Source organism: Protopterus annectens, chromosome 14.part0 (assembly GCF_019279795.1).
Source record: "Protopterus annectens isolate FY-2018-M chromosome 14.part0, PAN1.0, whole genome shotgun sequence".
NCBI lineage: Eukaryota > Metazoa > Chordata > Ceratodontiformes > Protopteridae > Protopterus > Protopterus annectens.
The window spans coordinates 29,394,081-29,416,212 of record NC_056748.1 but is presented as its reverse complement, the minus strand read 5'-3'; the positions used below and the strand labels follow the sequence as shown (position 1 = coordinate 29,416,212).

Genomic DNA, 22,132 nt, shown 5'->3' with positions numbered 1-22,132 from the left:
AAGCACGTGGATTCCCCTGAAGAATCCCTTACCAAAGATGCAGACTGTGATGATGAGGAAGAGTCCTCCTGGTCACCCCCGATGATATCTCCTTTGGGGACATTCTAGAAATCCTGAAATAGCGGGGAGACTGGTAGCCCTCCAAACCTTCCTCTGAGGAGTCTGTATTCCTGCAGGCTTTCTGTGCTTGGCCCTCTACTTCTTGGGTGTCCCTCCTACAGATGAACTTATCCAGCATCCAGCTCATCATGCAGCATGCCTGGAAGTGTTCTGACACTGTGGAGCCTATCCCCCGGAGGCCAGACAAAATTCTATCACCCCCAGAAGATTTTCCTAATTGGTCCAAAGGCCTGGCAGTAGAGGCTATGGTGGTGGTGGCAGCCACTAAGAAAGAATTTGCTGAGGAGAGTTCAGCTATTCATCCTCCAAACAGGGAGTCTCGGACAATGGATAGACTAGGGAAGCGGATATATGCTTTTTCAACCTTTGCAATGCAGTTCTTGAATTATTTGGCAGAATTTACCCGTCTCCAGAGGGATCTGATTATGGAAATCTCGGGAACTCTAACAGGAGCAGCATCTGATGAGGTACTTGACAAAGTTGCCTCACAGCTTGTCACCCTGGAATCCATTTCTAATTCGTTCATGCAGTCGATTTCTCATACTACCAAAGGGGTGGCTAGAGCAGTGGGTGCAGGCGTAGTTATGAGACTTCACACCTGGATGCACTTATGTGACTTTGCGGATCCTTTTACGTCATCCCTTGTCAATGCTCCTTTTGATGCTTCCTCTCTTTTTTGGCCCAAAGATAAAAGACACATTAGCCAGGTGTGAGAAGGATGGCAAGACCCTGTCTGCCGTGGGTGTATGTTTTTCCATCCCTCAATGATCTTACTCTAGGAATCAGAGGAGTGGAAAGATGTGGTACAAAATATCCCAGGGTCTTTTCCGTGACACGTGGTGAGTTTTCTCCCTGGACCAGAGGGGGAAAGTCATTGGTAAGACACCCCAGAGGCAGAGGGGGGGCCACGTAATTAGGGATCTGGAGATTCTTTCTCTGGACAGCCCTATCAGTGCTCCTGAAGAGCGGCCCAATTGCTTACCTATGGAAGCAGTCGGGGGATGATTTTCTATGTACAACCTTGCCTGGCAATCCATAACATAGATTCTTGGGTGCAGATGATAATAACCAGAGGTTACAATATCCCCTTCAATCCTTTTCCAAGGCCGCTAAGGTAAATCCCCGACATTCCACCCAGTCGAAGGGATACAGCAGCCCAAGAAATTTGGGTTTACTATTATAATATCGAGGTGAGAATGCACCCATATGAAAATTCGAACTACAGATGTTCGAATGTTTCATATGGGTACATTCTCAACGTTCGAACGTTTATATTAGCGAATGTACTGTGCATTTGCTAATATACATTTGAAGAACTGTACAGAGATTGCTGTACAGTGTGGTTAGGGAAATTCATCCATTTCCTCACTGTAGTGCGATCTCGGAGTTGGAATATATAGTTAGCAGGGGGTGTGGGCGGGTGCAGGGGGGCTTGCCCCCCTGCAAAAACATGATGTCAGGTATAGGAGTTTACTGTATGTGGACTCCTATATGGACATGAGGTGTTGTGTTCGAAAACAGTGTAGAATCTGCTGAATTCGATCGAATTTGACTTTGTAACTCCTTCTATTTTTTACTTTCGATGTTTACTTTCAATATGTCTATTGAAAATTATTTCAACATTCGACATATTGATAGTAAACTGAAATTCAAAAGCTGCTCAAAAAAAGAGTAATCCAAACAGTCCCACCAGACCAATTTAGGACCCAGATATTACTCAAGGTTCTTTTTAGTGCCAAAGAAGACTGGAGGCCAATTTTGGACCTCAGCATCCTAAACAAGTTTGTCAGACAAACAAAATTCTGGTTGGTCATGGTTCAGTCTATCCTTCTGTTTCTAGAGAAGGATAATTGGATGTGCTTGATGGGTCTCCAGGATGTGTATTACCACATAAAAATGGACAAATGATCCAGGAGATTCCTCTGCTTCTGGTTGGGAGCCAATCAGCACCTATTCTGAGCACTGCTCTTTGGTCTCTCTACAGCCCCCAGAGTGTTTATCAAATGCATGGCAGTGGTAAGAGATCACTTAACACTGCAAGGATTGTGGATGTTTCCAAATCTAGATGATTGGCTCCTTACTGCCCCCACCAAGCGTCTACTGGTTCAAGTCTTACCTTACACTCTAAAACTGTTAAAATCCTTAGGGATGTCTATAAACAAGGAAAAATCCAAGTTGACTCCTACTCAAAATCTGGAATTCATATGGGCAACTTTCAACACTCAGTCTTGCCTAACCTCCCTTCTACTTCACAGGTTACAGAGACTAAGATGTCAACTCCGGGTGATACTCTCTCAGGACAAGGCTTCAGCTCATCCAGTCCTTCATCTCCTTGGGTCAATGACAGCATCGATTGCTATAGTTCCCCTTGCATGACTATACATGAGACTCCTACAGTGGCTTCTAGTGACACAGTGGTCTCCTTTGACTCATTCCATGTCCTTTCTGATCTGCATAACAAATCTATGCAAACAAAACTCAATTTGGTAGATGAAGCCAGAAAAGGACCCGTGGAGTTGCCCCTTTTTCCCATCTCAGCCCAAGGCCACAGTGACCATAGACACCTCCCTGTTGGGGTGGGGGGAGCATTTCTAGGGAAGGACACTCCAAGGCACTTGGTCCCCCATGGAGGCCAACCTGCATATCAACGTTCTAGAATTGAGAGAGGTGCTTCTAGCGTTGCAAGCATTCCAATCTACCCTCCTGTCAGGAATGGTTACTATCCAATCAAACAACATGGCTGTAGTCTGGTATATCAGCAAACAAGGGAGAACCAAATCCTACCCACTGTGTAGAGAAGCCATGAGAATTTGGCAATGGGCAATATCTCCCAACCACTTTCTCATAGCAATGCACATTACCAGGGATTCCAACGTAATTGCAGGCAAGCTGAGCAAATGCATCCTACTGCCTCATGAGTGGTCTCTCAATCCTGCTATAGCACCGAAGATCTTCAGTCACTGGGGCCAGCCTTGCTGTGATCTCTTCGTGTCCCCCTCAATCTACAAATGCAGCAGCTACTTTGCCCTAATCCCCCCTCAGGGTGGAGTCCCCGAGGGACGGTCTAGTACACCATTGGCCGACCGGAGTTCTTTATGCTTTTCCCCCTCTAGTTCTGATCCCACAATTTCTAAAGACAGCTCTTCAGTTGAGAAGCAGAGTAATCCTCATTGCTCCATTTTGGCCTTGACAAGTTTGGTTTCCCTTCCTTTGGCCTCACCTAATGCACCAACCATGGATTCTGGATCCAGCTCCGGAATTACTGTGGTATCCTCAGGGGTTGGTATATTTGAGCATATCGAGTCTCAAGCTGACAGCTTGTTTCCTTTGCCTCCAGTAATTGCCAGGCAGAATAACCTATCTTTCCCTGTATGTAACATTCTTCTGGCTTCACACAAACCATCCACCAGGATACTGTATCTCAAAAAGTGGAAGAGATCCATTATTTCATCTCGACAAAAAGGACTAGACCCCTGCTTAGCTCCAGTTAGTGCTGTACTGGAATATTTGTCAAATCTTCTCCATTCAGGAGTGGCAGCCTCCACTATTCGAGTACACCTGGCTGCTATTTCAAATTTCCACAGTGGCTTCCAAGACTCGTCCTTGATTTCCCATCGTCTCTGTAAAACCTTTTTGAAAGGTGTCTCACATTAGACCACCCTTCAAAGAAACAGTCGAACCTTGGAGTTTGACATTAGTTCTACAATCCTTGACCCAATCTCCTTTCGAACCTGCTGCCACTTGTGATATAACATTTTATCCTGGAAATCCCTATTCTTGGTAGCTATTACCTCAGCAAGATGAATATCTGAATTACAAGCCTTGTGCATAAAATGCCCCTACATGGTCTTTCATAAGGACAGAGCATCACTCCAGACTAAAGGACAGAGCATCACTCCAGACTAACCCTTCCTTTCTATCCAAAGTTATCTCAGAATTGACTATTAATCAAACAATTGACCTACCGTTCTTCTTTCCCAGTGTTCTCTAATAAAGGAGAATACTCCCGACATTTACTGGATGTACACAGATAGTTACGATTCTTAGACACAACTAAATCACTACGAATCTGACCAGTTATTCGTATCCTACACAGGACCAAATTTGGAAAATGCTGTTTCTAAGGTAATCTAAATAATTTATATAAAGGGTTGAGAAATTGCATATGCTTTACCTACCAACATAACAAATTTCCTCCAGTGACTAAGGTCAAGCCACATTCAACCAGATCGGCGGCGACTTCTGTTGCTTTTCATTCAAGGGCTTCCATGGATGATATCTGTGCAGCTGCAACATGGGCTACCCCTCACACCTTTATCACTCGTTAAAAAATTGGATTTGGTCTCCAGGGGGAGAGCATCTTTTGGTTCAGTGGTGCTCAGGAACATCCTTCCATAGGACCTCCCAGGACATAAAGTAGCTAGGGACTCTGTCCCATCAGTCATGAATTAATGAAAATTAACCACATCAGATAAAGAAGTTATGTCTTACCATAACATTCCATCTGTGTTGTTGATCTTCATTTATTCATTCATTACATCCCACCCTCCTTCCCCTTCCAAAAGACTCCTGGAGGTTCGTATTTGGTACAATTCCCACATTAGGAAATTTCGTCAGAAAAAGTCTCCACTTTCTTTCTTACGGGCAAACTCGATATGAGGTAACAGGGAGAGGGGCACTTTGGGTAATCTTAGCTCAAGAGTTTTTTGGCTGGCACGAGCTTGCTATAAGGCCAACTCGGTTCCGAGGACGGAACCAGTACCCATCAGTAATGAATGAATGAAGATCAACAACACAGATGGAACGTTATGGTAAGAACATAACTTCTTTTTTCTTTAGGAACACAACCCTATGTCTAGTATGTTCCACTCCCTGGTAGTTTTTTTTTTCTTTACAATCTGAAACGATTGTTGTTCCTAAACATAAGTTGTGAATAATTTCCTTACTAATGTTGCTGAATCAATATTATTCCAGTCTGTTTCTGGTAAATTTAATTCTCCAGCCACTATTATTCTTTCTTCTTGTGTTTCATGTAAGAAATGCATGATTTCCTCTATGTTATCAGCACTTGACTTTGGCGGTCTATACACTCCAACAATTGTTATATATTCCAGGGTTGTCTCTATTGTCACAGTTACACAATCTGTAGTATTGGTGTTATCACTGAACATGTAATAATCACAGGTCTGGTAACTATCTTTAATCCCTATCATAACACCCCCATGAGATTTTTTTTTGTTAGAATGTCTGTTACATTAAAAACATTTATACATACCCTGACAGAACTGGTTTCCATTCAATATTCTTTAACCACGTTTCACAAACAATACCATCAGTCTTGTCAGAACATAGCAAATTTTCCAATAAAAAAACTTAAACTATTAGAGATGCGTCAGATGTTGCTATCTGTGAACTGCTAAATTTTTGATCTGTCAAAAATCATGCCTTGTGTTTGTTAAATATTGCAAAATGTCTGCTGCAAAATTCTTCTCCCTGATCTTGATAAGTGGACGCCATCCTGTCTGAACACGTGCCCAAAATTAGGCTAGGATGTTCTGTACATTTCCATTTTTTAAAGCAGGACATTTTTTCCCCAAAAAACTTTTTAATTCACAGTAACATGACTCTCCTTTCTATATGTGATTTGTGAAGAAAATGCCCTGACACCTGCATAACCTATGCTGTCTAAGTGGGCTGTATGTTCCCTACCAGCAGTCAGAGAGTCCATGTGTATGAGATCATTTGAACCGACATGAATACAAACAGATCCATACTTCCTTACATTAAGGCTTTCTAAGGCTTGTCTAACATCCTATGTTTTTGCTTTCGGCAAGTGTAACACGATTCGGTTTTCATGATCTACTCTGCAAATGTAAGCATCCATTCCTCTAATAACTGAATCTCCAGTAACAAGGCATCCATTCCTCTAATAACTGAATCTCCAGTAACAAGACATCCATTCCTCTAATAACTGAATCTCCAGTAACAAGGCATCCATTCCTCTAATAACTGAATCTCCAGTAACAAGGCATCCATTCCTCTAATAACTGAATCTCCAGTAACAAGGCATCCATTCCTCTAATAACTGAATCTCCAGTAACAAGGCATCCATTCCTCTAATAACTGAATCTCCAGTAACAAGGCATCCATTCCTCTAATAACTGAATCTCCAGTAACAAGGCATCCATTCCTCTAATAACTGAATCTCCAGTAACAAGAATATATGTTCTGACCAGATCTGAAGAATCTTCAACTTTTAATACAATAATATCTGCTCTATTAGTTTTTACAAAGGAATGATCTTCATCACCATTAGTCATATTAATACGACTGTTTTCATTGCATATTACATTTGCAAACATACAATTCTCATCCAGCTGGCTTTGTACATCCACAACTTGAGCCCTGTTTTCAATGTCTGTCTTTCTCCTCTTTTTTTCTTATATTAATGTTCTTAAATCCTTCCATGCTCAAATTTGATTTCTTCCCTTTCATCTGCCTCTTGCCTGTTTTTGTACCTTCTCTTTTGGAAAAAAATGATGCCTTTTTTATAGACTGATGGTGTTCTGAAGCAAAAATGTTATCATTCCCTGTAATCTGTGTGTTACATAACAAAGCAGTGCCCTTTTTAATATGTATTCTCTTTACTTTACAGACATGTATCCGTTTCTTTTTCTTCTTTATTATTTGCTGTGTTCTTCTTCTTCTCTTATTTTCTTCTATATGCTCTGAATGCTCAGATTGCAGGATACTTGTATCCATAATTCCAAAGTTGTCCGTGACATTTTCTTGTTTCGTAGGGGTTGAGTGATCTTTACAGACAATAGTGGCATCCCTTCCTAAATGTGTTCTATTTGCTTTTTGCCTAACATTATTTATCTCATCAGTCCAATCATTAAGATATGTAACAACAGTTCTCCAAGCTGTGCCAATTGCACAGGTATAATCAACATCAGTAAGTCTCGTCACTGATCTCCAGTGTTTCACTTCTTACAGCTGTGCTGGAGTAGTGTTGGCCATTACATTTCTTCTCTGTGACTCTTGTTTGTTGTTTTGTCTTTGAGGGGTTCATGCTATCATGAAGAATTCTTTTGCATCCCTACTCCGTAGTTTCATATTATTTGAGGAAATCCTGTACAGCCCAGCTATCTTAGTCTCATTTTATTTGAGGAATTCCTGATCAGCCCAGCTCCCTGTTTTCATATTATATAGGGGTTTTAAGCTTGACTTTGTAGAGAATATGTAACCTTGACTTAGGCCAACACCTGAGGACCAAGGGTCAGCAGATGTGAAGTAGCTTTCCAGGATAAAGCACTTATAGACTCAAGCTGACCTTGGGGTGCTTGTTCCTGGTTTAGCCCCATCTAGACTGGATGTTTGCAATGCCCTATACATGGGACGTTCCTACACTGGGCTTGATTGTCTACAGATGTACAAATGGTGCAGACCTTTTTCAGCTAGATTATTTAGTGGTATGTGTTATTAACATCATACCACTCGTGTTATGCCAGTCTTCAATGGCTACCAATTCAATTCAGAATTATCTACAAGATTCTGCTGCTAGTTTACCTGTCCATCAGTGACTTGGGTCCAAGTTATCTGAAGTAGTTGGTGGTGCCACATACTCCAGCATGGGTTTTGCACTCTGCCAGTCAAGGCCTACTGGTTGTTCCACAGTTGCATCTTGATGTGAGTGCGTTTGTGTTTCTGGGACCTCACCTGTAGAATTTACTACATCACTTGATATGGAAGTGTTCTTTACTGCTTGGCTTCTGCCAATCCTTTTGGGATTAGTTGTGAAGAGAAGGAATGATTAGGGATAACTGTGTGTGTCTATAGTGTGTTTTATGGTTCCATGATCTTTCTTTTACATATTTATTACATGTACTTTGTGCAATTTGCTAATTATATTGGTGCTTTGTGGAAAACACCTAGATAAATTTGAAACTGAATTTGAAGATCTTCAATCAAAACTTTAATAAATGTTTTATTATGATACTGATAGGCAGTACATAAAATGGATAGTAAGGTGATGGCTAAGAGTATGGAGAAAGGTGAAAAGATAACATGATCAAGGCTTGCAAAAGCAAATAATCTAAGAAACAACAAAGGATTTGAAGAAACATAAATTCTTCACTTTCAACTCCATTTGTGAAAAGGGTGTGAAACAGGGACAAGAAGTCATAAAAAGCAGTAGCATTTTCTTTCCAAAATTAGTACTGTCAAATGGTAACTATGTACATTGGTATCTCCTACGGTCATATCAGATCCAGTGATCACAACAGTGGACAAACCTAATATATTAGAAGTAGTTAACCGAGCCGTAACTACAACTAGTTCAGCTCTTGCATTAATATAGTCTTCAAATCTCTACAAGGGGTGCAAGAAACAGTGATGAAGCAGAAAGGACCTGCGTAGGTAGTTTCATCAAACCAGCATCACTACATAGAGATGTACATTTTTGCAGTTATGTGAGATAGTTCAGGAAGATAAAAGAAGAGAACTCATTGATGATTCACCTGGTGAAGAGAAATATATTTATATAATTCAGATTAATACTCTGTCCTCTCAAGATCTGATAAGATGAATTCCTCCCCTCAGTTTTCAACATGTCCACCAAAAGATGTTTCTTTTGTGGATGTATTTTAGTTCTTTTTTTTTTTGGCCTGTAGATAATCTTCACCTGAAAAGAGACAATAATCAGCGTGGACAGTGTATCACCACTTTATTATACTTTTCATGGTTTTTAAATGTGTACAATCAATAACCATATGGAAAAGCTCAGTCCCCTGAAACACTGACAGGTTAATCATGTTGCCTTTAGATAGACCAGATTTATGTATGGTTTACATAAGGCATATTGTTCTGTTGTTTCTTTGTCAACTTCTAACCAGGAAGATAAAGAACTGTCCTTTCTACATCTTTACTATTTGATAAGGATTATAGGTTACTTGATAAATATGGCAGAATAACATTATATCTAGTTCTTTAGCTGCTAGACCATATAATGTTTACCAGAGATTTTAAGCACGTTGTTTGACTGTGTTCAGTTCAGTACACAATTCATTACTATGCACATAACTTCACAGACACATCTTTGTCTAGTAACATGATAAACACTGGTGGTAGGCCTTGGATGAATTTCTATATATGGCATCAGTTTTTTGGCCAGATGTGCAGACATGATAGTATATACCTTGCTTCCCTCATATATTCTTGCTTTCTGTTATGATAGCCATTGACAGCAGGTCTTGAATATACATGACATCTGTTCTATGTTAACATTTTTAGGTTCAATTATGCATGCGGCATACCACTTCCGACCCAGACCTAGCTAACGTTCAACCATTCCATTATGAGTAGTTATTCAGAAACTATTTCCACATGGTGCTGTATCTTTATATGTTAACAGTACGGCTAATACATGCTTAGTTGTTTCCATGGAGAATAATTACTGTTCTCCATTTTTTCTTCTCAGCAGGGATGAGGCTTAGTTACCAAACTGGCTTTGTTCTTAACAATCTTTGAAATAATTATTTTCCTGTAGCCTATTTAGTATTTACTTTTTCAGATCCATGTTTGATGTACAGAACTTTATCTGTCCTGTTCATGTTTTCTATTTCTTTACAGAGGAGCTTTGGCATTAAGACCATAGCCCCTTCAGCTTGGTATATCCCACATTTGCTCCATTGAGAGTTCAGAGAGAGCACAGACAGTCCATCTCTCCTAAACTTTATGGCCAAAAATATGCTTAATCTCCAGTCATTACAATCAATGCATTCTGGGGTGTTGGCTGACAGTTTGTTACATTGATATTGGTCTAAACCATATTGTGTGTTTAAAGTGGGTCTTATCTCGGAGTTAGGTTTCTTTCAGATCTGCTGTTTTTAGGGATGTGATCCCTTGAGTAGACACCCTTAGAGTTTAAGCCTAGGACTCTGTCCTGAAGGTGATGTACATGGAACTATTAGTCCAGATCCATCAAATTTCTTATGTCAGATTGTGAGGTCCATCTTCATCATCATATCTTCCCTCCATTGTCCTGCCTTTTTGTGGGGACAAATGTAATCCTTATAAATTAGTATACATTTATCTTTCTTGTGGTCTTGCTGCAGCTTAGTGCAGGCTTACAGAGCCCTGGAGAAGGAGGCTTAGGTGATCAATGTTATGGGTAAATGATGCGAGCCAGAGGTAGCCTGAGAAGGTTTTATCTGCACCTTTAGTCCTGAAGGTGATGAAGATGTAACGGCCAGTTCTGATCTAGAATTTGTAGCCAGCTGTCTCTGAATGTATCCAGTAGCACAACAATGCAAGTTCATTCCTGCACAGGAAGGAAGTTTTTTTGCTCCATTTCCCATTTTGCTCCTTAACATTCGTATATAATGCTTTCACCCACTATGTCCCAAAAGTGTGCAATGATGTTCTCACTCTGATATGGTACCTACCTTTCTCCAGTTTTCTGGCAGCATTGTTGCAATATCCTGTTTTCTTACTGCATTACTAATGATGTTGCAGCAATACATAAAGCATTTTCCCGTATTTACCCAGCTTTTCATTCTTGTTTTGTTTTCTGTCTTTTTCATGGAGTCTCCACGTCACTCCACCTTACTTTGCGTTGTTTTTCAGTCTTCTTTCCTTCTGTTGCAATGCAACCTTTTTCTGATTATACAAGTGTTTGCACCTTTGCACAAAGATTTAATCCTGAGTAATAACTACTTACACGTGCATCCCAAATGGACACCAACCTGGTTTACAATAGGAAAAATGATACTCCTCGAGTGTGAATCTCAAGGCCATCCTAAAAACTGTTGACCAATAGCTAGCTTTACAAAGGAACTCAAACTATACGCTAGAACTGATTCAGTCAGAGTTTATAATCATTTAGGAAAAAAGTCAATTATGACAACACAACAAAAGTGTAACAAAAGAAAGTCATATGGGGCACAGGATAATTTGTTGCTGAATAAAACCATAATAGAAAATTGTAAAGAGGTGAAGAATCTAAGTGTGGTATGGCTAAATTAAAAAAAAGGCATGCAACAGCATCCCACATTCATGGATAAAGGAATGTTTATAGATATGTAAGATAAACCCAACATGGATCAATTACATTACAATATACCATCCATGAAACAATGGCAAACCAGTTTGCAGCCATGCCATGATAAAGAGCAAATTATTATCCCAGGGATAAAAATTAAAAGGGAGATATTCCAGGGTGACTCTTTCTTGCCTTTGCTGTTTTGTCTGGAGATCTCCTGAAACAACCTCATGTTGAGCAGGATTTTATGCTGAAATGGTTAAGGAGAGGTGAATTGAAACCAAAAGATGAAAGGTTAATAATGGCAGCCCAAGTTAGTGGATTATGTACAAGCTGGTTTACAAAGTCCACAGAGCATATGGGAGAAACAGAGAAGTGTAGTTCTGTTAAAAAAAGAAAACTGGAAGCAGTCGTACATCTTTTTGCTGGGTATGATGCACTTTTGGCTGAGGGCCTGTATAATTAAAGTTACAATAACAGGGCAAGACTGTTTCATTGTGGATTGTTTAAACACTACAATACTGAAGTAGCTGAGAAGCATTGGAAATATGAACGACAAAGCATTGTACAGAATGATGAAGTTTATATCACAAGGGATTACCCATAATCAACAATGCAAAAAATAGATGCAAGAAAAACAGATACAGCAGTCCATGAAAAAAGACAAAAGTAGCACTGATCATTGAAATTGCTACACCCAGTGATTACAGTGTCTTATGTACAGAGATATATAAAAACATAAAATAGCAGGATTTGCAGCAGGAAAGGAGGAATGAGGCAGAAAGATACCCAGAGAGTTCCACTAGTAGTAGAAGCAATAGGTCTAATAAAAGAGAATTTACAGTCATATTTAGATATGCTACCAGTACGTGGTGCTCCATATGAATTGCAGGAGTCAATTCTGGGCACAATGTAGGTGCTGCAAAGAGCACTTTTGACTGCATGAAAGACTAAAACAATAATAATTTCATTAACTTTAATTGTACTATGACTTAGGAATGGGGTCCATCCCCATCATGGTATTAGAAACCAAAATAACGTGAAGAAATTTAGCAGAGATATTTTTATTGTTTCTTCTACTTATTTGTTATACTTGCATGTTGTCTTTGTGTTGTAACTAGGCCATGCCTGTAAGGGCCTGCACAAAATAAATCGATATGTAAACACAACTTTTTCTCCCTATCCTTTCCGCTGGCATCATTCTTTTCTCCTTGCAGGAGTAAGGTAATGAGCAGCCGCTAGCCAAGTATTACAGTGACATGAAGACATTAAACTGTACTGTTAGTAAAGGGCACAGACCGAGGAATACTATATGTCAGGTCTTCACATTCTTTCAGGACTTTATAAAGTGATATGATTTTAATTTGGTGCTAATTTGAAGCTGATTTGCTGTTTACTTTTGTAATTTTACTCTAGATATTTGCATCTCGGGTTGGTGTTATGTACCTTCTTGCGAGTTTAGCCTTCTTCTTCTACTACTGTAAAATTCCAGAGCGGTACTGGCCAGGTAAGAGAACAGTGTTAGTAGTCAGATTTACCATTTGTTTTCTGTGTTTTCCCAGTTCGTGTCTGCAGTACACTGCAGACTGTTAAATCCTCTACACATCACTGTGGAGTTCTGAGTCCTGGTATAGAGGAAGGTTAACAAGAATGCATGAACACCTGAGGCTAGATAATGAACACCTGAGGCTAGATAGGTGGCATACACTGCTCTAAAAAATGTTCTGTTAGTGTTTCTTTAACAATAACATTTAGATTGTTTTTGTCTGTCCAGTACCTTCACTACTGACATTATTTATTACTCACTGCCTCATTTGTTCTCTGTAGGGGTGAATTTTGAGTAGCAGATCCACTGAGGCCATCTCATGGAATGGTTTGTACTTTTTATTATGCCATGTCATATAGGCAGCCCTACCCAGTACACCACATGCTAGTATGTCAGCATAAGAAGTGCTTCCACACGTCCATCCCTCTGTAAACTCTGTGATATGTGGAGCTGCCATTTTGCAATGCAAAATATACAGTTATGTATTGAAAGAGGAGAGCTAACCAGTGGTCTTAGACACTCTGTCTTGCAAGTGACTGGCCATTCAAACAGCTAATGGAAATGGATCATCTGCATTGAAGACAGTGGCCCTCCCTCTCTGCCATTAAAAGTAACATTTTAAGTATGTTTGTGATATTCCGATTTGCACTATAAGTTTACCATTGATCATTATACTGGCTGAATGAGCCATACATATACTGCATATCATGAAACTTTAGGAGAATCATGACATCTAGACCCAATTGGTTAACCATATCCCAGAAACTGGAGCTTGGTTGTCTTGTTTGGTTTTGGGTTGTTCTGACCGAGTGATGCTCAGACCTGTGTGTCATTGGGTTTAAACATTTCAGGGATTTTAGCATTGCTGACTGCATCTCCCAGACCTTTTTATCCACCATTTCCGTATATTATCTCTAATTTTCACTTTTTCCTTTGTTGACTGTGTTAACCATGGTGCATATCTGTAATTAGGTCTTCTTTTTAAGAGAAGCTACAGAGTTAAATAGAGTTAGAAATGTTTGATTTAAGACACTTTTGGCATCATCCGCCAGCAAACTTTTTAATGGTCTCCTGACTCACAGTGTTGTAGATAGCACGTGTAGTGTTTGTTTATGCTTTTACTGCACTTTTGGATGACATAAGTAGGAACCCGATCAATAAAGGCGTTAGCTAATATTCCAGGCTCAGTGATGTAATCGTGATTAGTAATTAGTATTCAGCCTAATTATGTGGCTGTGCCTGTTACCGTATCAACTCTGGTATGCTGTACAACTAACTGATGTAATCCACAGAGATTTAGTTCAGTGCAAGTGCTGGTTTTGAGTATCAACTCTGGTATGCTGTACAACTAACTGATGTAATCCACAGAGATTTAGTTCAGTGCAAGTGCTGGTTTTGAATGTAGAGTGAAGTGAAGAAGTCCAGTCTGTATTCAAATACTTTAATATGGTGACAGCGTGCGTAATATTGACAGTTAACCAAAACAAAATACCTTCTAAGATATTTATATTTTTATACGGGATTGGCAGGTATGCAGGCTGCAAATATATGTCAGTTTATTGATTACTGCAGAGGATTATTACTGCGGTACTAAGTATATCTGCATTATCAAACTGTGGCTCACCCACTTGATGTGAAATCATTTTTTAAGTTGTTGGATGTGATACAGGCAACACCACCAGCTCTTTAGTCAGTCAGTCTTTCTAAACATTACAACTAGGTGTTGGGGTTTCTTTTATTATTGCTTTCAGAGTGCACTCTGTCTTGTCAGCTCTACTAATCTCCAAATGCGAACTGGATGAGTTCTCACTGTCTGAACATGTATATGTGAACTGCAGAGCCATAAGCATGGTTTTCCATAAGAAAACACTGCTAGAGCAGTTTCTAAGTGATGCCTGCAGTGATTCCTTTTTTTTGGAGATTTTTTTTCCTTGTTCATTTTTGTGCTGTCCATTAGGAGATGCTGTGGAGTTGTTCTTTGTCAGTATTGTAGATATATTCTAGAAGAGACTAGATTTGTGCATCCAGATACAGGAGAAATATTTTATTTTAGGACATCTGCCACTTGTGATACTTTACATTTAGTGTATTTAGCCATTTGCCAAGTCTGTTGTAAATTTTATATAGGGAAGACTGATAGGCAATTTAAATTTAGGATTAGAGAGCATTTATATCACATTAAGAAACAGAGTATACGCAGGGGGCGTGGCTAGGATGTAGACTGGCTGGCAGCATCTTTTCTCAGCTCTGCACTCAAAAGATATTTCTGACAGGAAATTTTAAAAACTAGATATTGTAGACAAACCTATTTTGCTGAATTACTTCCACTAATATCACTAGAAGTCTTGTTGTTGCAGCTTTTGGCTTTTCCCGGTTAAGGGTCGCCACAGTGGAACTCCGGTCCTCTAATGATTGGCAGTTGATTTTTACGTGCTGAGTTGCCGGCCCTAACGCGCAACCTTCAACGAAGGTGCGCCCATTCATGCATGTCTCCACAGAAGCCGCTGTAGCTGAGAATCGAATGGGACAACGTCTTGCTGTGAGGCGACAAAGTATCACTAGAAGTCTACATTGCAAAAAATTTGGCTTTAATCATTATTTTTTTTGCTGTCAAAAATTCAAGAAGGAAGGTATCTGAATCTACTGGAAATGAGCTTTTCTAAGAATACCATACAGGACCAGACGATGAGAAAGGAGATACAGTCTTTATTAAACGCAATACAAGACTTATCAGTAAAATTTGACAAAATGAATACCAAACTGGACACTTTTGAAGAGAGATCTACAAAACAAATACAGCAACTACAAGAAATAATGATGCAACAGAAGTCTCAAATAGCTGACATAGAGAGATCCCTAAATGACACTCACTCTCAGAACAAGATCTTCAGCTACATTTTTTTATCAAAACAAAATGCTTCATTACAAAATAAAATAGAGGATCTAGAGAACAGGTCCAGATGAAGTAACCTTTGCATCTATGGGCTACCAAAGAAAACAGAGGGAGATAACATGGTGACTTTCCTTACTATCTGGTTACCAGAAGTTTTAAAATTGCCTGAAGCTCTTTCTTATGGAATTGAGAGAGCCCATAGATCCTTAAGAGCTGCTTCATCAACCATCAAATCAAAAAATCACCCGAGATCAATAATAGTAAAGTTTTTTTTCATCACAGGACAAGGAACTTATTTTAAAGACATTATGGTCAACTTCTCCAGTTAAATACAAAGACAACATAATCAGATTTGATAATGATTATTCTGCTGGAGTTATAACTGCAAGAAAAGAATGTCTCCCTCTGATAAAGGAATTGAAAAAAAGGCAATTTAAAGTGCACCTGCTGTTCCCTGCAAGAATAAAAATATTTTTTTACTGAAGGTCCTAAAACTTTTGACACTCTACAAGCAACAGTCTCTTATCTTTCAGCTAATAAAACCTTGGATAAAGCGGAAGAAATGGATTGGAGCTCCTTTGGGGTAAAGAGACGTGCAGAAAAAAATGAATGGAGCACTGCTGATAAGAAGAAGCTAAGAGACGCATGAAAAGCACAAACATTATTGTTTTCTATTTGCTCTGTAAGGTAAAAAAGTTCTTCTTTAAAAGCATTCATGCTTTACATATGTGTCAGTCTTTGAAGCAATATAAATACAGGATAAACAGGACATTTTATAACTAAAGGAAGCAACCCTAAAGAAAGCAAGGTAACATATCTTTCTTTACTACAGTGTGAATACTTAGTCATAATTTCTCTAATTTTAAATTGATATTTAGATAATTCATTTATAAATTACCTGCCTTTTACTGCTATTATAGATTATGATGCATTTACACTGACATATTAATGTGGTGTGCTTAAATGAACATGATTAGTTTTATATTATTTACACTAAGCTGCATGAAATATCTAAGCTGTTGCATTTAATTCACATAATAATATATAAAAGCTGATAGTAATAACTGTCAAAAAGTGCCTTGAGAAGTAATTATCTATCTATTCTTTGATGCTAAAAGTGCCTTTTTGACTAACAAACAACTGTTTGGCTTGTATATCTGCCCTTAATGTTAAGAAAACTAATAGCAGTTTAATGAGCTTGTGTTCAGTTTAAAAAGCTCTAAAAGCTTCACTTACTTTGTTTTTGGCTTCCCGCCATGGTCATGAGCTGGGAACTCTTATTTTACCATCCCTAGAGTGGAGGTTCTTCAGTTAGAATCCATTAGTGTGTGTTAAATCCTCTACAAATGTACGAACAGCACAAAACAAAAGTAAACCGTCTGAGTGATGTCAGCACTGAAACAAGGCAGTATGGGTGTTGTTTAAGCTCTTAAGCTACTTAAAGTTACAAGCACACTATTTATGAGATGGCAAAGTGCTTTTACAGTTTAACAAATATTAAAAGTACACTGCATGATGTTTTATTATCTTGTAACATTTGTTATTCATTTTGAATTGTACACATAAACAAGCATACAAGGCTTAAAAAGAAGTGTATCACTTGGAAGAAACTGTATGAATAGTTAACACATACAGACTTTACTACAATCTTTTCTAATAACATCACCCAAGTAAATTACTATAATTTAACTTAATTTTATGAAAATTTAATATATTTAAGTCCTTGACTGAAACTATATAATATATTTGTAAACACATTGCAGCTAGTGTACTCAAACTTACTGACAGTAAGTCAGTTATGGTTCATGAATGTGGCTATTTGTTATTAGGCATTTTAAAGGTAAAAAGGAGTTGCTGTTTAATTATTAAGATGCTCTGCAAATATTAAATTGGTCGAGTAGCACAGTCATTAAGCAGTAATGAGCAAGAACAAATCTCATAGACTTGCTTATGATATTATTATATATACATAGAAAAGAACTGCTAATTATAAGTATGCTTTTATTAAAGGCAAGTTATACTAATATTGAACATCCTCACTGAAAATGAATGGTTGTGTAGAGAGACCGTAACTCCCATCATATGACCAAGGCTAAAGAGATGGTCTTGTATGTCTAACTTGATCTGCCTTGAACCTTAGATTACAAATAGACATGCAACGTACTTTTATTTATAATACTGAATATATATTATATATCATCACAAACGCTAAAGCCATTGTCAGCTATATCTCATATTAATCACTTTTATAGTATCTATATAGGTCATGTTTTTTTAAATATGACAAGTATTAAAATATGAATTGAATAGCATAGGCATTTACTAATATATTGCTGTTAGTACATGATATGCATATAAATAACAGGTCTATTTTCTGTCTGTGAAAGTAAATACCAGGCTATATGCATTTATTAATTATGAAAGAAGAGCTTGCTATCTATTCTTTTTAATATCCTATAGGTATGTACTTGTTAGAGACACACACATGCTGCAAAGCTGCTGGTTATTGCTTATTCATTAGTATATTTCTGACTGCCCTGTTATAAATATATGGCGTGGACCACTTGAGTTGAGAATATGTCTCTATACCGGGCATGTTCTCGGTTTGAATGTTCTATATTATCTATAATATGATATTGAGTTCCCTCACTAAATTCAAAGAAGCCACAATAGAAATAAATATTTATTAAAAAAATGGAGAAAAGAAGGATGAAGAGAAAAAAGAAGGAAAATGGTTGGAGGTCATATAAGGTTATCCTTTCCCGTGTATGTAGAAGGGTTGGGTCGGTGGTCATATAAGGTTATCCTTCCCCGTGTATGTAGAAGGGTTGGGTCAGAGGTCATATAAGGCTATCCTTTCCTGTGTATGTAGAAGGGTTGGGTCGGTGGTCATATAAGGTTATCCTTCCCCGTGTATCTAGAAGGGTTGGGTTGGTGGTCATATAAGGTTATCCTTCCCGTGTATGTAGAAGGGTTGGGTCGGAGGTCATATAAGGTTATCCTTCCCATGTATGTAGAAGGGTTGGGTCGGAGGTCATATAAGGTTATCCTTTCCCGTGTATGTAGAAGGGTTGGGTCAGTGGTCATATAAGGTTATCCTTTCCTGTTTACGTAGAAGGGTTGGGTCAGAGGTCATATAAGGTTATCCTTTCCCGTATATGCAGAAGGGTTGGGTCGGTGGTCATATAAGATTATCCTTTCCCATGTATGTAGAAGGGTTGACAGTAATAAGTACCAAACAATTGTGTTATAGCATGTTTAAAGTTTATTTTGCTTGTTATATTTTCCAACCTTACAGTTATAACACTGTAGATAAATCCTGTAATATCATAAGGATTATGAGTTGCTATTTGACATATGACATATGTGGTACATTAGCGGTGAAATATGCCAGTGGCACTAATAATATATAGGAACTGCCTGGAAATATAGTCTTAAACTATATAATACCAATGCCAAAAACAAATTAGTAACATTCATGCCACTAAAATATGATTTTTTTAATTAAATAAAAACTATAAGATTACTGATAAATGACAATAAAAGTGTAATATTATATTTATTGTTATGGACACTTCATGATTTAATTAAGTTGTAGTATAGTTAACTGATGCATATAATGCTTAACATTTGTTTAATATAGAACATTACAAAAGTTTGATACCTATGAATGCCACTCACACTATAAGGAAGATAAACAGGAAGCATATTACTTTTAAGATGCATAACCATTATTGCTATACAAAAGATATATTAAAATAGATTTTTCTTTACAATTTAAACAAAGCCAAATAGTTAAGTATTAAATCTAGGTATAATTGTGTTGCCTTAGTGTTTTATAAAATATTAAAAATAGATAAAGGCTGTATTTAAGTAATATGTAAATACAAATACATGTATACTTAAAAGATATATAAGATACTTTTCATTATAAAACTACCATGTGGCAGGGCTGGGGGAGGATGCTGAAATGCAGATCTAGAGGGATCACTTGAATGGTTAGATCATTCAATGAGATGTTTTTTCTCATGGAGGTGTTTGGTGGTTGTTTATCTTATAATGTTTTCAGTTATGATCTTCTAGTGTACTTTTATTGGGTGTCTGTAATCTATTGTAATACTGTTGGAAGAAGAAAGAACAAGTCATTCTTTTCATGTACACACATCTACACATTGTTATGAGTATATGAATATGGATAAAAGCAAAGCTAATATAAATCCAACTGCAAAATGTATATCTATTAATGTAAATGGTGTAAATAATAACTGCAAAAGGGGAAGTCTTTACAGATATTTAAAGCTATGTGAAGCACAACTAGTATTTTTACAGGAAACACACCTTACACAGGAAGACATAAATAAAATAAACAATAAAAATTATACAGTACTAGTAAGTTTCACCTATAGTCCAAAAGCAAAGGGGAGTAGCAATTTTGTGGAAAAACACTACTTTAATGCCTAAAATCATAAACGCGTTTCATGACAACTCAGGAATGTTTTGTCTAGTGACAATATCTATCAATGAAATGGTATATACTTAAGTGAATATTTATTGGATACCAGGACTAGAAGTTAGAGTGGCCAAACAACACTTAGATGACATAGTACAATATGCCAAAGGCAATTTATTCATAGCTGGAGATTTCAATTGCATTATAAAAGAAACTTGACACAAATACTAAAACTACACATAAGAGATCACCTAACAAAGTTATTATCTGAGTTTGTTGAAACTTTTAATATAGTTGACATAAATGAGTATGCTATCCCAGATTCACTATTCTTTACACATTTTTCCCATAGACATAATACATACTCTAGAATAGATAGACTGTACATAATAAAAGATTTAACCACTAAATTAAATAAAGTCAAGACAATTTCATGTCCATTTGTGGACCATAACACCATAACATTTGAGACAGACTTGTGTTTCAAGAGAAGGATATCAGTAACAAGAATACCATCCTACATAACAAATCTCAAAGATTTTAAGGAATTTTATATTAAAGAGACACAAGCATTCTTAGATATGAATCTTACGAAAGATGTATCTGAAATATATATATATAGGATGCACTGAAGGCATACCTATATGGAAGAGCGGTGGGATGGTATAAAATAAACAAAAACAGTGGAATAAGGAATTAATGGAATTACAGTCAAAAGTGGATAATTTAAAGCTTGATATTCAAAATGGAAACATCAACTTAATAAAAGAACTGGAAGATACTAATAAAAAATACTCAGAGACGCTACACCACAAAACAATGATCAACTTAGAAAAAAATAAACTATGTTACTATTCAATGAACCCTAAAAACCAACGAAGAATAGCAAATAGGACTAAAAAAGATGATGAAATCAAATCAAGGAAATACATAATGTAGAAACTAAAAAGAAAGTGTCTGATTTAGAATGAATACTAGAAGCATTTAGGCTATTCTTTCATAAACTTAATAATCAAAATGAGAAAATAGAAACACATTCAGTATTGAAAGCTTTTCTTAAAAACAATGTTAAAATTAGGTTATTAGAGGAGCAGGTACAACTAATAGATAAGCAAATCACGATGACAGAACTTAAAGCTGAAGTAAATAAGCTAAAATTAAACAAAGCTCCAGGTATAGATAATATCACCCTAGAAATGTTTAAATTACTATCTAATGAGGCTTTGCTGTTGTTATTAAATGTCTTTACATCAGTTAAAAATGGTAAAGACATCCCTCCTTCTTGGAAGTACACATTAATATCACCAGTTCTGAAACAAAGGAAAGATCCCAGTGAATGTTCATCATACAGACCCATTTCACTTCTTAATATAGATTATAAAATTTTTATGGCAATACATGCTCGAAAATACAATTACTACCATTTTTGATAGAGGAGGATCAAACAGGATTTATAAAAGATAGGAACACTTATGACAGCATCAAAAGAATTATTTCCTTAATTGATTATATAAATGTCACAAAAAACAAAATGAATGTTATTAGTTTAGACATAAATAGCGCATTTGATTCAGTGAACTGGGATTATTTATGGTTAGTTTTAGAAGAATATGGCTTCTCAAACAACTTCACCTTGTTAATAAAATCATTATATGAAAAATCATTGGCTTATATAAAACTTGGATCTTGTCTGTCTAAATCTATTAAAATAAAGGGCACAAAACAAGGCTGCCCTCTTTCTCTATTATTGTTTGCACTAGTCATTGAACCCTTAGCAAATAATATACATATGGATAAAAATATTGAAGGAATACAATTAGACAACAGCCTAGAGCTTAAAATTCAACTTTTTGCTGATGATATTTTAATTACCTTAAAGAATAATAGTAGCTCTTTGAAAGCATTATGGGACTCAATTCAAAACTTTCAAAATGTTTTGAGTCTTAAATTTAATGAGAACAAAACAAATGCATTGCTTATTAAATACTAATAAAAAAGATCTAAATAAAAAATAATATAAATATATCCCCACCGATTATACAATTAAATACTTGGGAATTATAATAACTAACAACCTAGATA

General features: G+C 37.1%; 1 protein-coding gene across 11 annotated transcripts in view; it reads left to right on the top strand.

Moving 5' to 3' along the window:
• LOC122788848 (progestin and adipoQ receptor family member 3-like) overlaps positions 1–22,132 on the top strand; it is a 792,623-nt gene that overhangs the window by 432,592 nt on the left and 337,899 nt on the right. For 9 of the 11 annotated variants that reach the window (XM_044055736.1, XM_044055731.1, XM_044055735.1 and 6 more), the window contains one exon: positions 12,578–12,668. The exons of 1 other annotated variant lie outside the window; for it this stretch is intronic. In XM_044055736.1, coding sequence (XP_043911671.1) covers positions 12,578–12,668 — 91 coding nt within the window. Of the gene's footprint in view, positions 1–12,577; positions 12,669–12,988; positions 13,037–22,132 lie in introns of those variants that run through there. One more of the 11 variants, XM_044055737.1, reaches the window with a different exon arrangement.